The sequence below is a fragment of the Orcinus orca genome, chromosome X, assembly GCF_937001465.1.
Source record: "Orcinus orca chromosome X, mOrcOrc1.1, whole genome shotgun sequence".
In the NCBI taxonomy this organism is placed as follows: domain Eukaryota; kingdom Metazoa; phylum Chordata; class Mammalia; order Artiodactyla; family Delphinidae; genus Orcinus; species Orcinus orca.
In genome coordinates, this window is record NC_064580.1 from 107,430,252 (window position 1) to 107,446,127 (window position 15,876).

General features: G+C 38.7%; 1 protein-coding gene across 5 annotated transcripts in view; it reads left to right on the plus strand.

The window, feature by feature from the left end:
* The window catches only part of STAG2 (stromal antigen 2), a 115,869-nt gene extending 110,380 nt beyond the window's left edge, over window positions 1-5,489 (plus strand). For all 5 annotated transcript variants that reach the window (XM_004284855.4, XM_033414985.2, XM_033414983.2 and 2 more), the window contains one exon: window positions 3,564-5,489. In XM_004284855.4, the coding sequence (XP_004284903.1) occupies window positions 3,564-3,587 (24 nt within the window). In that variant the 3' untranslated portion in view covers window positions 3,588-5,489. The remainder of the gene's footprint in view (window positions 1-3,563) is intronic.
* Window positions 5,490-15,876: the final 10,387 nt, after the last annotated feature.

The window sequence follows — 15,876 nt, forward strand, 5'->3', positions numbered from 1 at the left end:
CCCTTCTATCTCACTTTTAGGTGTCTACCCATTTATGCTCCTTCTTTCTAACACCTCCTGCCTCAGGTGACTGTTGTATCATCCTCTGAGGCCTGCCTTCTGTGCCCCTATCTCTGCCATTCTCTCCTTGCCCTCTTCTTGCCTCATAATCTGCTTTCAGATAGCTCTTGGAAGAATTTTGACAAACTAACTCATGCTAACATGTTTATATTAATAAGGCCAGCTATTTGAGCTAAAAGACAAATATTTCATAGATCAGCGGGTATAGAAATCTTTGGACAAGCCTTGGGATCCTTTAAACCAGTGTTTCTCAATCTCTAAGGTGCATATGAATCATCTGGAGATCTTATTAAAATGTAGGTTCTGCTTTAGTAGGTCCGAAGTGTGGCCTGACATTCTGCATCTCTAACAAGACCGTAATTTGGGTAACATAGGTGACCTAGGCCTACCCTTAAGTCTGTAGTTTAAGTGCCTATTGAAGTATGTGGTTTCCCTGATAATCTAGGAGTATGTATCTTCCAGTTCGTTAAATAAAACATTTAGGTAGTGATTGTGATGAGGAATAAAAGAGAATCTTTTCAAGCAGATATAATGAAATGCATTAATTCTGCAGTTTATCAAGTTGGAAATTGGTACTAAAATGAATAAGATGCTCCCCCTGCTCTCAGAGGGCTTGTATTCTAGTCCAACTGTACTATCACTTTGAGGTGAAAAGGGATGGAAGCTGGTATTTGAAAACTTATGTGCCTGACACTATGCTAGGCACGATTTAGTTTGATCTAATCAGCAACCTTGTAAGAAAGGTGGTGGGATCCCACTTTTACACTCAAGCAAACTTGGACTGAAGAGGTGGTTCAGTGACTTGCTCAGAGTTATACAACTTTAGTGTCAGAGTAGTAATTTGACCTGAGTTCCTTTTGATTTAAAAATCTCATGCTACCTCTACTGTGGAAGAAATACCAAGAAAAATATTTTAGAAATTGGAATGATTAACTGTAGTCAAAATTGATGTGGGCAAAGATCTCCTTATTTTTTCATGTGTTCATCTAAAGTCAGGAAAACTGTAGGCATTTGTTTCCTTGGTCTCTTACTAGATTTGCAAAAAGGTGCCCTTCACTTCAGGTTACTACAGTAGTTGAACAGCAGTGTAAATGTGTGTATATTTTTGACATTTAACATTTAGGGAAAACTATAATCTGAGTGAGGCCAGAGATAGGGACCTAATAATTATTTGTTATTTATAGAAAAATTTTGGCATTCTTGTGTTTATTGAATATGTTATAACTAAGGGGATAGTTCTGCTGCTTCTAAAATTGGGAAAATGAGCACATGCGTCTGTACCTGTAGTTTTATAGTATTACCACATGATGGCAGCAGTCACATAACTGAGTGCTCAATATCTTTAAAAGCGCAGGTATCTTTAGACATCTTTAACCATGTATATATATTTAAGTTAATACTAGTTTGTTTTAAAATATACATTAAACTTTACCTCATTATCTCAACAATAACTTAAGAAGTGGAATAATAGAAATTTTTAAATGTAAAAATCTGCATTTGCTTTTCTGCAATAGCTTACATCTGTTTTTATTCAAGCCTGTGATAAATGAGTCATCAAAACAATAGTAAAATTGGGACTTTAAATCCTTTTATACTCAGTTCTAAGATTCTCTAATTTTAAGTGAAGTAACCCAAAGCATCCTACTATAGATACTAGCATCCTAGTATAGATACTAAATAAATCCTAAATGTGTTTTTTGTAACATGTTATCCATGTAATTCAGAAGTGGTAATAGGAAAACTCTGAGCAGATCAGTTTTGGGTTGCATATATACAACATTCTAGATTTATTATTTATTTAGTTTCATATTTGGAAACAGTGTCAACATTGGTTTATCCCATTGTGCCAGTGGTTGCTTTCTGCTACTAGTGGGCCAGTATTGTCTCAACACACCAAAGCTTGCTATTGGTACTTTTAAAGTATATGCTTAAGTGGTTATTAATGTTAACACCAGAAACAGGTGTAGCTTATGTTAGCACAGAAAGAGAATAAGTATCACTAATATCATTCTTCTGTGTTGAGACTCTTATTAGAATTATCTGTAGTATAAAATTGGTAAAAGAAGAGTTCGGTATAATTGAACTAATTTAACTGTTCTAATAGAAGAATCTACTTATAACCTAGACTGTACAAACACAGGAGAAAAGAAAAAAACCTGTTCAGGCCATTTCTAGGTAGGCACTTGGTTTGGAAAGAACTTGAGTTCACCTTCATGCCACACTCTACACTAAAATTGCTAATTAAGATTTTATCCTTTCATTCACCATTAGATCTTCCTTTACCCAGAGTCACAGAGTGTTATGGCTAGAAGGGATCTTTAAACATCACGTATCACCTAGGCCTCTTTGGTGGAAACATTCTAATCACCCAAACTCTGACTCTAACCAAAAAAGGAGAACCCTGAAACTTGGGTGGGGGCGGGCAAGGGGTGAGTAGTGGTGGTGGTTTTGGTGGATGACAGGTAAGAAATGGGGTACATTAATTCTCTATTGCTTTCATTACTGGGGATTCCAAACACTTTACTTGATAATTTACTACAATGAGCCTGCAATGAGATAGATATTTGTTTTCTGGTCTGAAAATACACAGTTCCTTCAATTCAGATCAGAACAATATGTGAGTTCTATGACTTTTGTTAAAGTGAGGTTTAATAATTTACAAGAGCCCTTTGTAATCTCAGTCTTAGCTCATTACCTCTGACTTTAATATCAGTTTTTTACTAGTTTTTATAGTATTTTAAAATATTACTTAATTGTCATAGTAAGTGCTGGAATTTTAATTGAAGAGCGTAACTTTTAGTATATACAACTGAAGGTTATATCTTATTCTTATTTAATGAACGAGAGGGAGTTGCTCCATTTATTACCTGCTATTACTTTTTTAAGTTAGTGACAAGTAATTATTAGATTTTACTTAACATTCTTTTCCCAACTGAAATGTAATGAAAATCATCAATATAACTTTGTTTGCTCAGATTTTACCTTACTTATTTGATTTCTTAAAATTTGCAGTCCTGTTCATTCACCCAGAAAGCTTCCTATTTTCTACATATTTATATTGTTTTTGGATGTTTTTGGTCTGCATGTTCAAATGCCTTTTTAAAAACTATACCCACTTCACAGTGCAAATGACTGAGTTTGCCATACATCTTGTGCCAGAAGTGTATGTCAAGAAGCACATTCATTTGTTCATTCAACAAATGTCGGGTGCCTATGTTCAGGGCATTATCTAGGCATTAGGGGTGTGTATAAACATATAAATGAGACATGATCTTTGCTTTTAGTTATATTTGTGAGGTAAGTAGCATTGTGATTAGGCCTGATGTTATTTCATTATATGTTAATGGTAATTATAATTTTAGAATTATATATCTGAGAAGGGAATTTTTCAAAGTGGTTTTTAGCATGTTATTAAACTTAATATTACCAAGTATCAATGTAATATATTTTACAAAGAAATGAATGACAATTTTAACAAGATTTTTTTTCCTCTCTCTCATTAGGTTCTTGGGGTGTCAATGTTTTAATACCAGTACACAATTAAATCTGTGGTGAAGTCATTTTCTAAGTGGAAGAGGAAATTTTAAAATAAAGTGTGGTAGATACAGTGAAATTCTGTACAGATTTTTCTCTAAGGAGAATATGACGTGCTTATACTTACCAAGATCAAGTGCATTTGAGGGGCAGTTTTGTTTGCCTGAAAAAAGTAAAGGACAAGTAAACAATTTGATGATAAGCTACAGTTTTTCTTAGAAAGTAAATATTTTATTTATGCGCTGTTAGTTGGCTTTTGAATCAATTATTTCATGCTTTTTTTAAAGAAAATATAACAATCTGAAGAGGCATTTGGTACAGACATGAATCCTCTCACATTTATTTACTGGGTGTACTAAGTAATGATGACCTCTGCTGGATTTCTGTTTACATCCAAGAAACAAAGTTAAGGATGGATTTATTCCCCTACCCTGAAATTATAGGATAGAATTGTTTTTAGCATTCTAAATTTAAATGCTTGAAACATCAATCAACAAAGCTTTCTTTTAAAATATTGTAATTGTGGAGAAAAGTAAACTTATAAGCAGAACTTTTACAATTTTTTCATCTAAAATGTATTTTAAGATATTTTTAAAATCCAAGAGCTTCTCTATACTTTTCAGAAATACCCAGATGCAGTGAACTGCCAGAAGGTAACCAGTCTCAAACATGCTTATCCCATTATCAACCCTGAAAGTTTGCTTGTCCTTTAAGATAAAAATGTAATGTTGTGATATTCCTTCCAGTAGTGCCACTGTATTTTGTCTCCAAATAAAAGAAGCTTATTGTAGTATGTTTGCAGAAAAAATTCTAAACAAAAATTATACAGCTTATTAGAGTGTGGGAATAGGGATCTAAATTTTAAATAAAATTATATATATATATAAATTGGTGCTGATTTTATAATTGCGCAGTTTGTTTAGTTTTTTCTTACTTTTAAATTCCAACTTAAAATTATGAGGTTTCAGAAATATATTGAAAGTTTAACAATGTTTAAAAATAGAAAAGCATGAGTGTTCATGCTTTAAAATGATTTTTAAATTTGTATTTTATATTGTTTTATCTATCTGTCTTTGCAAGCAGTCTTCAGGTTAAAGATACTTCTAACAGGTTACAGTACATTTCCTCTGTATGTAAATTAGATGGGATAATAGAATTCATAACCCATAATATTCTTTGAAAGCTAAGCTTTAAACTTCATTTTATGTCCTTTCACAAATTAGTTTAAAACAGAAAGTGGCTACTTGCCATTTTGACATCAACTCATTTTGCGAGGCTTAGGCAGCTAGACATCGTTTAAAACAAAATATTAACTTATATTACATGTGTATCTATCTTTTGTCAGTCGTCTCTCAGTTCTTGAGGTATATTATTTTAATCATTCCATGCCTTAATATGCTTGCAATACAAGAATATCTTCAGATGGGTGAATACCAAAAGGCTTCCAGTTCTTAGAGTCAGAAATCAACAAGCATTGGGCTGTGGTAGCCAAAAACCATAGGTTAGCTAAAGATCATGATAAAATTCAATTATTTTATTAAATCATGGTTAATAACAAATGAAGTCAGACTTGTCTAACAGATTTTCCATCAACAAATATTGTTATGTGCAAAAAAGTATTGCCTATGTTGTTTTTCACACCACTGCATTTACTAGAACTGCTGAGAGGACTGTATATATGATTTTAAACCTAAGTTGATTTTTTTTCTCACTCTTGAAAGGAGTACTTCTTTGTGAAAGCAGTTCTTACAGCTTTGTTTTCAACCAGCTAAAAATGTTTTATATATTACTCTAACCTGTTGTCCTCCACATTCTATTGTCCTAATTGTACTGTTTTCTGATTTGTATTTATGTCTTGAGACAGTAACTTTTTGAATAAAAATAAACCTACAGTATGTTGTATGTTTTATCTTTTGTAATTGAAGGAGGAGGGTGGCTATAAATGGTTTAGAAAGTGTACCTGTTATATCTTTTAACATGTTTGGGTGGGAATAATTTATAGAAAACATTGCCATTTTATATTTTTAATAAATCATACTTTTTAAAAATGAGACTAAATCCCTAATTGGGTTATTACTTTAAAATAGAAACCTGTGACCATTATTACTTTAATTTTTATCTGGTATGAGTTAAACGCTCTTTAAAATATCTGCATTATTCATCCAGGATACATTTGAGTGCCCGCTATGTGCTAAGGCATGTGTTAGAGATCTAGCAGTGAACAAGATAGACAGGGTCCCTCCCTCGTAGATCTATTGTGGCAAACAAATAAGGAAAGACTCAAATAAAATAATTAAACTTGTAATAAGTGCTAGGAAGGAAACCAGCAGGGTGTGCTGAGCTAGAGAGTGAGAGAGAGAAAGAGTTTGTGTGTGTGTAAAACCTCCCTTCGATAAGGGACTGATGCTTGGAGGTGAGTGAAAGCCCATAATTGAAAAAGAATTTACTAACTGAATTCTTATTGAAAACTCTTAGTCTTCAACGTGTTAAGATTTGCATTGTACTCTTTAATTTTTTTAATTTTTAAAAAAATTTTTGGCTGTGCCACGCAGCTTGTGGGGTCTTAGTTCCCTGGCCAGGGATTGAACCCAGGCCATGGCAGTGAAAGCACCGAGTCCTAACCACTGGACCGCCAAGGAGTTCCCTGCATTGTACCCTTTTTTTCCCCCAGCTTTATTGAAATGTAATTAACACATAACATTGTGTAAGTTTAAAGTGTACAACATGAATATTTGATACATGCATATATTGTGAAATTATTACCACAAAGATTAGTTAACACATCTACCACCTCATACAATTACCATTTTTTGTGTATATGGTGAGAACATTTAAGATCTACTCTCTTAGCAACATTCACATATACAATACAGTATTATTAACTATAGTCACCACCCTTCATTGTACTCTTAAAAAATGATTTATATCAATGTAACACTGGCACACTGGTCGTTTAGGCTACTTTGTAGATATTATAAGCCCAGTCTTCTGCCATTCGTGATGTGGAGCTGAACATAATAAATGACAGCTAAAAGCTGGGCACTGTTTGGTTTACATGCAGTAACTTACTAATAAGGCTCATGACAACAGGTGAAACATGTTATTATCATCCCCCCCCTCCCCTACACCACCCCTGTCCCTCGACTTTTTTTTTTTAAATCAGGAGGCCGTGAGGAAAATGAAGCACAAAAAAGTTAAAACACCTTGGGCAAGGTTATATGGCTAGTAGGTGATACAGTTGGCACTCAAGCCCAGACAGTCTGGCTGCATTAAGTCCTGGCAGTATTGAAACTATTTGATACATAAGGATTACATAGATAATTGCATAAAGATAAAATGGCACATATTCATTGTGCCATGGTGAGGAAATGGAGCATCTTTAAGGAGTCCAGGTGGCTATAGAATTGAGTAGTATGAATCAACATAGTCCTTAATATGCTACCCAGCTGGCTTCTGTAAAGAGTATAAATTAAATCTGAGCCCTGAACACATTGATAGTTACTAGTTAATAGTTTTTAAAGTTGAGAGACTGGGGAAGAGGAGTAGGATTAACCAGAAGCGATGTCTTCAAAATCTTGCCAAAAAGGGAACTTGTAAGGATTCACATGGATTAATTCCAGGTCAGATAGATTATTCTGGGAGCTGTAATGATTCAGCAAAAGAAAATGAGCCAAGGTCTTTGATTATAAGGAAACTAGGAGATGAGTTCACTAAGCATCACTTCAGGTCAACAAATCTTACTGTCTACTGTGTGCCTGGCCTTGTGCTAGCTGCTGAGACCAAGAAGACAGACTTTGTTTTCAAGTTAATTACAGTTCGTTGGGGTGCAGATGCAGAACTAATAAAATGGGGTAAGTTCAGTGTTTTTACTGGGTGTTATGAGAGCCCAGAGGAGGGGCACTTACGGTGGGTGTGCTCTGGGAGGCTTCCTATAAGGCTGACACTTGAGTTTTTCCCTCAGCGTTTTACTATGAAAAATTTCACACAGCAACGCTGAATTTTACAGTGAACACATTTTACATTCTTGCTTTACCATATATCCATCTATCAATATGTCTTTTTCATGTAATTTAAAAGTAAATTGCAAACATGGGTACACTATCCCCTAAATATTCCAGCATTTATCATTAGGAGTTTAATATTTACCATGTTTTCCTTTTGGTATAAAACTCATATATGATGAAATACACAAACTGTAAGTATATATTTGCTGAGTTGTAACAAATGCTTACAGCTGTTTAACCCAAACCCCTATCAAAGATATTGAACATTACCATCAATCCAGAAAGTTCGTTTGTACTCCTTACCAATCAATCTCTGCTTTCATCCCCTCTGCAACAACTCTTGTTTATCTTTCCACCATAGATAAAATTTGGCTGTTCTAGAACTAGATATGAATGGAATCATACAATATTCTTTTGTGCCAGGTTTCTTTCACTCAGCCTGTTTTTGAGATTTATCCATGCTGTGTGTATCAATAGTTTATTTGTTCAATAGCTAATGGACATCTGGGTTGTTTCCACTTTTTGACTATTATGAATAAAGCAGCTACTTGAGTTGAATTTTAAAAGCTGAAAGGTGGGCTAGGTGAAATGGGGGCAGGGTGACCAAGGCTAAGAATTCCAGGCAAAGGGGACAGCATAAATGACTATCATGGACAGCACTGTAAGTCACCTGTACTTCAATTTTTTAAAAAGTGGCCATCATGGGTGTAAGAACTATTTTGTAGCCACTTAGGGGTGGGTGGGGCAAAACTGGAAGATAGTTGGCCACCCACTACCTCACAACAGCTTTAAAAAAGAAAAAGGGCATTCACAGCTGTACCTTTGGTCACTTCATTGTTAAATGCAGTGTTCTCAGAATTGGCAAGTATCCAAGATAATAGTAGTAGTGTGCCTTTAAATGAGCTGTAATAAATTGATTTGTATACTAATATGATGGATTAGTCACATTAGGCCTTATTCTACCATTGAGAAAAATAATACATTCCCTACAGTTTCAGTTGTATAGTTGTATTAAATTCCTGAGAAGTAGGTTCCTCAGTAGAAGTCAGTTTGGGGCTGATCGTGCAAACTTAAAATGGAGGGTCAGCTACAGTAAGTTTACTTGCTTTTTATTTTACCTCTTCCATCTTAAGTTCAGGATAGGCGGGAGGAGTTTAGTGAATCTTTGGCAAGTTAGCTTTTAAATAATTTTACGGTACTTATAGCAAAATTATAACTAATTTTGAAGAAATAACAGCCAATATTTGTTGGATGTTTACTGTATGCCAAACTAGTCAAAGCACTTCACTGGTAGTTAATTCTTGCATCAGATTTCTAGTTGATATTATCCACATTTTACAGATAAGGAAATGATGCACAGGTTAAATCAACTTGCCTAAGGGCATGTAACTCAAAAGTGATGGAATTTAGATTGAACCCATCATCTGACTCCACGGTGCATGCATGCTCTTAAACCACCTCTCTTCATCTTTGTGATACTAAAAATGTACCCAGCTACTTGCCTCTATTTGTATACACTGCATTTCCTTTTGTTACAGTGGAGAAACTGTCCCTGTATCAAAGACACTGATTTCCCTCTCTCCCCTCCCTGCATTATCAGTTTTCCCCTCAACTCGATCACTCCTAACAACATGCAAACCTTCCATCTTCAAAACTAGGGAAAAAAAGCATTCCCTGGATTAAACATCTCCCTTTAGCCACTGCCCTGTTTTTCTCCTTTTGCTGTCTGAACTTCCTCTTCTCCGATTCTCTCTTGAAAGCTCTCCAATCAGGCCTTCCTTCCTACCACTCCAATGAAACTCTTCCATGTGCCAGTCCTAGTGACCTTCATTTTGCTGGATTTCCTTACCAATATTCTCTCTAACCTATCTACAGAGCTTTGTTTCCTCCTCCAAATCACAGTTTCTCGCTCTGTACCCCAAGCTAACTCATTGATGGCAGGTTGAGAATCGCACCCTTCTGGTGGAGTTCTGAGGATGCCTTTCTTTGGCAGCCATCTCTCAGGGAACCGACAGAAGGGTGTTCCCATGTGGCTTTCCCATAGCCTGAACTTCTAACTGTTATATGAAGCCCCCAACCTCCATAGCTGTCAGGGTCTGGCTTATGCCACATGGAAACTTGCCAGTGATTTCCTTGTTAGTGAAGCAACCAATTTCATCATCTCCTCCTTTGCAAATGGCTTTGGTAGTGAGTTGAGAGAGGTTTGGATGGGGTGTTAAGATTAAGCTTGGAGCAGAGCGTGGCACTCGATTTCACGCCTGCCAAAACCTGTTTGGGTCAGATTCATTTTCTGATTCTAAATCTCTTGGGACCAGTGTCCTTTGTACCAAGTTTCAGTATAAGTGTAGACACATTTAACTGGCCCTTCCATAGCATTTAAAGGTTTAGCTGGCATTTCTTAGGATTTTAGCACCTTCAAAAGCCTTTTGTTAAGAATTGTCTGCTCTGAGAGCCCCAGTGGCCTCTGTATTAACTTCAGAAGGCTAAGCTGTTGCAAGGAGAGACTCAATAGCGATTCAGTGGTTTAATACATAAATTTTCTCCCGCTGGTAGTAATTCAGGACAGCTCTTCCAAATTGGCAGGTGCCTTTTCTCTATGTGGTTGTTGAAAGACACAGGCTCATGGCAGGCAACTCTGACATCTTTAATACATGGTTTCCCAGGTTGTTTGGTCATCGCCATTCTAGCCCACAGGAGGTGGGGAAAGATCATGGATGTGCGCCTGAAAATCGCACACATCACTTCTGTTCACATTTCATTGGAGAGAACTTTGTTATATGGCCACACCTAACTTGCAAGGGGGCTGGAAAATGTAGCCTAGCCATATGCCCAGGAAGAAGGGAGGAATGGATTTTGGCTGACCACTGACATTCTCTGCCTCAGACTTTCCCCTCTGGCCATCCGTGTATATCTCTCTTGCCATTCTTAGGACGTGCTTGCCCCATTCCCCAAGGGAAACAATCCAAAGTCCTATCCAGTTACTACATGCAACTCAAAATTTAGTTTCTCTGCCTTATGCTCAGTCTTCTCCATCAGGTCCAGATACAGATGGATATCCTCTAACACCCAATATAGAATAGTGCAGCATGGACAGAATAACCACAATGACCCACATTCAGAAGAAAGAAGGATGGCAGTGGAGGAAGTCCTTTGGTCAGATTCTCGTTCTGCTCTCTGGATGGGATTTCCTTATCCTTTGTCTTCCTTATCCTCCTTCTGGAAGTTTTTCCTTGTTCTTTATTCTCCATGGCCACCTCTGAACTGGGCAATGCCAAATACTTTATTTTGTTTGGCAGCATGCTGCTTTAAGGTACCTGATCTGTACTAGTTGGTGCAGGATACCCTGCTGTTAAGCTCCAACGATGGCTTACATACAGTGGCTTACATAAGAGGGTTTTTTTCTGCTCTTCTATAATCCAGGGTAGCTGTTCTAGGTTAGGATGTCATTCCTATGTGGTTATCCAGGCTGACAGTGAGAAGTTCTGTCATTTTTTGCAACTACTTTTTAGTATTTTACTGCGTTAAATTTAAAAATTAACACGAGGAAAACTGATATCTTTACGATGTTAAGCTGTTCTATTCAAGCGGTATCTTTCCATTTGTTCAAGTCTGCTTTGTATCTTTCAGGACCGTTTTAAAGTTTTCCTCACATAGGTTTTGCACATTTCTTGTTAAGTTTTTTTCTAAGTATTTTATCTTCATTATTACAAGTTGAATGGGGTTTTCCTCTACCATTATCTCCCCTATTATTGCTTGTGTATATGAAGGCTATTCATTTCTGTATCTTAATTTTATATTCTGCTATCTTACTGGATAAAATGGTGCTGGAATAACTGGTTAACCTCAACCCTCATCTCACACTATGCACAAAATCAATCTGATATGGAATATAGATCTAAAGCTTCTAAAAGAAGACAGAGGGGGAGGGACTTCCCTCGTGGCACAGGGGTTAAGAATCCGCCTGCTAATGCAGGGGACACAGGTTCAATCCCTGGTTCGGGAAGATCCCACATGCTGTGGAGCAAATAAGCCCATACACCACAACTACTGAGCTTAAGCTCTAGAGCCCGCGAGCCACAGCTACTGAAGCCTGTGTGCCTAGAGCCCGTGCTCTGCAACAAGAGAAGCCACCGCAGTGAGAAGCCCACTCACCGCAACAAAGAGTAACCGCCGCTTGCCACGACTAGAGAAAGCCTGCGTGCAGCAACGAAGATCCAACGCAGCCAAAAATAAGTAAAATTTATTTTAAAGAAAAGAAAATACATCATCAGTATCTTAAAAATAAAAAGAAAGAAAACAGAGGGGAATATCTTTGTTATTTGGTGGTAGGCAAAGGTTTCTTAGGACATAGATAACAATATTTACCAAAGAAAAAATTGATAAAATAGACTGCATCAAAATTTAAAAATTATGCTACTGAAATGACACCATTAAGAAAATATATAGTCAAGCTATAGAGTGGGAGAAAATACAAAACATATGTCTTTAAGAGGACTGATATCCAGGATATATTAAAAAAAAAAAACTCCTGACGGCTTCCGGGAAGATGGCGGAAGAGTAAGACGCGGAGACCTTCCTCCCCACAGATACACCAGAAATACATCTACACGTGGAACAACTCCTACAGAACACCTACTGAACGCTGGCAGAAGACCTCAGACCGCCCAAAAGGTAAGAAACCCCCCACGTACCTGGGTAGGGCAAAAGAAAAAAGAATAAACAGAGACAAAAGGATAGGGACGGGACCTGCACCAGTGGGAGGGAGCTGTGAACGAGGAAAAGTTTCCACACACTAGGAAGCCCCTTCGCGGGCGGAGACTGTGGGTGGCGGAGGGGGGAAGCTTCGGAGCCGCGGAGGAGTGCACAGCAACAGGGGTGCGGAGGGCAAAGCGGGGAGATTCCCGCACAGAGGATCGGGGCCCACCGGCACTCACCAGCCCGAGAGGCTTGTCTGCTCACCCGCTGGCACGGGCTGGCCTGGGAGTTCAGGCTCGGGCTTCGGTTGGATCCCAGGGAGAGGACTGGGGTTGGCGGCGTGAACACAGCCTGCAGGGGGTTAGTGCGCCACAGCTAGCCGGGAGGGAGTCCGGGAAAAGGTCTGGAGCTGCCGAACAGGCAAGAGACTTTTTCTTCCCTCTTTGTTTCCTGGTGCGCGAGGAGAGGGGATTAAGAGCGCTGCTTAAAGGAGCTCCAGAGAAAGGCGCGAGCCGCGGCTAAAAACGCGGACCATAGAGACGGGCATGAGACGCTAGGGCTGCTGCTGCCGCCACCGAGAGGCCTGTGTGCGAGCACAGGTCACTATCCACACCCCCCTTCCGGGGAGCCTGTGCAGCCCGCCACTGCCAGGGTCCCGGGATCCAGGGACAACTCCCTTGCGGGAGCGCACTGCTCGCCTCAGGCTGGTGCAGCGTCGCGCAGGCCTCCACCGCCTCAGGCTCGCCCTGCACTCCGTGCCCCGCCCCCACCCCCGGGCCTGAGTGAGCCAGAGCCCACGACTCAGCTGCTCCTTTAACCCCGTCCTGTCTGAGCGAAGAACAGACGCCCTCCGGCGGCCTACACGCAGAGGCGGGGCGAAATCCAAAGGTGAGGCCCTGGGAGCTGTGAGAACAAAGAAGAGAAAGGGAAATCTCTCCCAGCAGCCTCAGGAGCAGCGGATTAAAGCTCCACATTCAACTTGATGCACCCTGCATCTGTGGAATACATGAATAGAAAACGAATTATCCCAAATTGAGGAGGTGGACTTTGAGAGCAAGATTTATGATTTTTCCCCTTTTCCTCTTTTTGTGAGTGTATGCTTCTGTGTGAGATTTTGTCTGTATAGCTTTGCTTCCACCATTTGTCCTAGGGTTCTATCCGTCCGTTTTTGTTGTTTTTTTAAAATTTTTTTCCGTAATAATTATATTTTTATTTTAATAACTTTATATATTTTATCTTTATTTTACTTTATCTTCTTTCTTTTTTCCTTCCTTCCCTCCTTCCTTCCTCCCTTCCTCCCTCCCTCCCTCCTTTCTTTCTTTCTTTCTTTCTTTCTTCTTCTACTAATTCTTTCTTTCTACTTTTTCTCCCTTTTATTCTGAGTCGTGTGGATGAAAGGCTCTTGGTGCTGCAGCCAGGCGTCAGGGCTGTGCCTCTGAGGTGGGAGAGCCAACTTCAGGACACTGGTCCACAAGAGACCGCCCAGCTCCACACAATATCAAATGGCGAAAATCTCCCAGAGATCTCCATCTCAACACCAGCACCCAGCTTCACTCAACGACCAGCAAGCTACAGTGCTGGACACCCTATGGCAAACAACTAGCAAGACAGGAACACAACCCCACCCATTAGCAGAGAGGCTGCCTAAAATCATAATAAGTCCACAGACACCCCAAAACACACCACCAGACGTGGACCTGCCCACCAGAAAGACAAGATCCAGCCTCATCCACCAGAACACAGGCACTAGTCCCCTCCACCAGGAAGCCTACACAACCCACTGAACCAACCTTAGCCACTGGGGACAGACACCAAAAACAACGGGAACTACGAACCTGCAGCCTGCAAAAAGGAGACCCCAAACACAGTAAGATAAGCAAAATGAGAAGACAGAAAAACACACCGCAGATGAAGGAGCAAGATAAAAACCCACCAGACCTAACAAATGAAGAGGAAATAGGCAGTCTACCTGGAAAAGAATTCAGAATAATGATAGTAAAGATGATCCAAAATCTTGGAAATAGAACAGACAAAATACAAGAAACATTTAACAAGGACCTAGAAGAACTAAAGATGAAACAAACAATGATAAACAACACAATAAATGAAATTGAAAATACTCTAGATGGGATCAATAGCAGAATAACTGAGGCAGAAGAACGGGTAAGTGACCTGGAAGATAAAATAGTGGAAATAACTACTGCAGAGCAGAAGAAAGAAAAAAGAATGAAAAGAACTGAGGACAGTCTCAGAGACCTCTGGGACAACATTAAACGCACTAACATTCGAATTATAGGGCTTCCAGAAGAAGAAGAGAAAAAGAAAGGGACTGAGAAAATATTTGAAGAATTATAGTTGAAAACCTCCCTAATATGGGAAAGGAAATAGTTAATCAAGTCCAGGAAGCACAGAGAGTCCCATACAGGATAAATCCAAGGAGAAATACGCCAAGACACATATTAATCAAACTGTCAAAAATTAAATACAAAGAAAACATATTAAAAGCAGCAAGGGAAAAACAACAAATAACACACAAGGGAATCCCCATAAAGTTAACAGCTGATCTTTCAGCAGAAACTCTGCAAGCCTGAAGGGAGTGGCAGGACATATTTAAAGTGATGAAGGGGAAAAACCTGCAACCAAGACTACTCTACCCAGCAAGGATCTCATTCAGATTTGATGGAGAAATTAAAATTTACAGACAAGCAAAAGCTGAGAGAGTTCAGCACCACCAAACCAGCTTTACAACAACTGCTAAAGGAACTTCTCTAGGCAAGAAACACAAGAGAAGGAAAAGACCTACAATAGCAAACCCAAAACAATTAAGAAAATGGGAATAGGAACATAAATATCGATAATTACCTTAAACATAAATGGACTATATGCTCCCACCAAAAGACACAGATTGGCTGAATGGATACAGAAACAAGACCCATATATTTGCTGTCTACAAGAGACCCACTTCAGACCTAGGGACACATACAGACTGAAAGGGAGGGCATGGAAAAAGATATTTCATGCAAATGGAAACCAAAAGAAAGCTGGAGTAGCAATTCTCATATTAGACAAAATAGACTTTAAAATAAAGACTATTAGAAGAGACAAAGAAGGACACTACATAATGATCCAGCGATCGATCCAAGAAGAAGATATAACATTTGTAAATATTTATGCACCTAACATAGGAGCACCTCAATAAATAAGGCAAATACTAACAGCCATAAAAGGGGAACTCAACAGTAACACATTCATAGTAGGGGACTTTAACACCCCACTTTCACCAACGGACAGATCATCCAAAATGAAAATAAATAAGGAAACACAAGCTTTAAATGATACATTAAACAAGATGGACCTAATTGATATTTATAGGACACTCCATCCAAAAACAACAGAATACACTGGAATATTACTCAGCCATAAAAAGAAATGAATTTGAGTTATTTGTAGTGAGGTGGTTGGAACTAGAGTCTGTCCTACAGAGTGAAGTAAGTCAGAAAGAGAAAGACAAATACCGCATGCTAACACTTATATATGGAATTTTAGGGAAAAAATGTCATGAAGAACCTAGGGGTAAGACAGG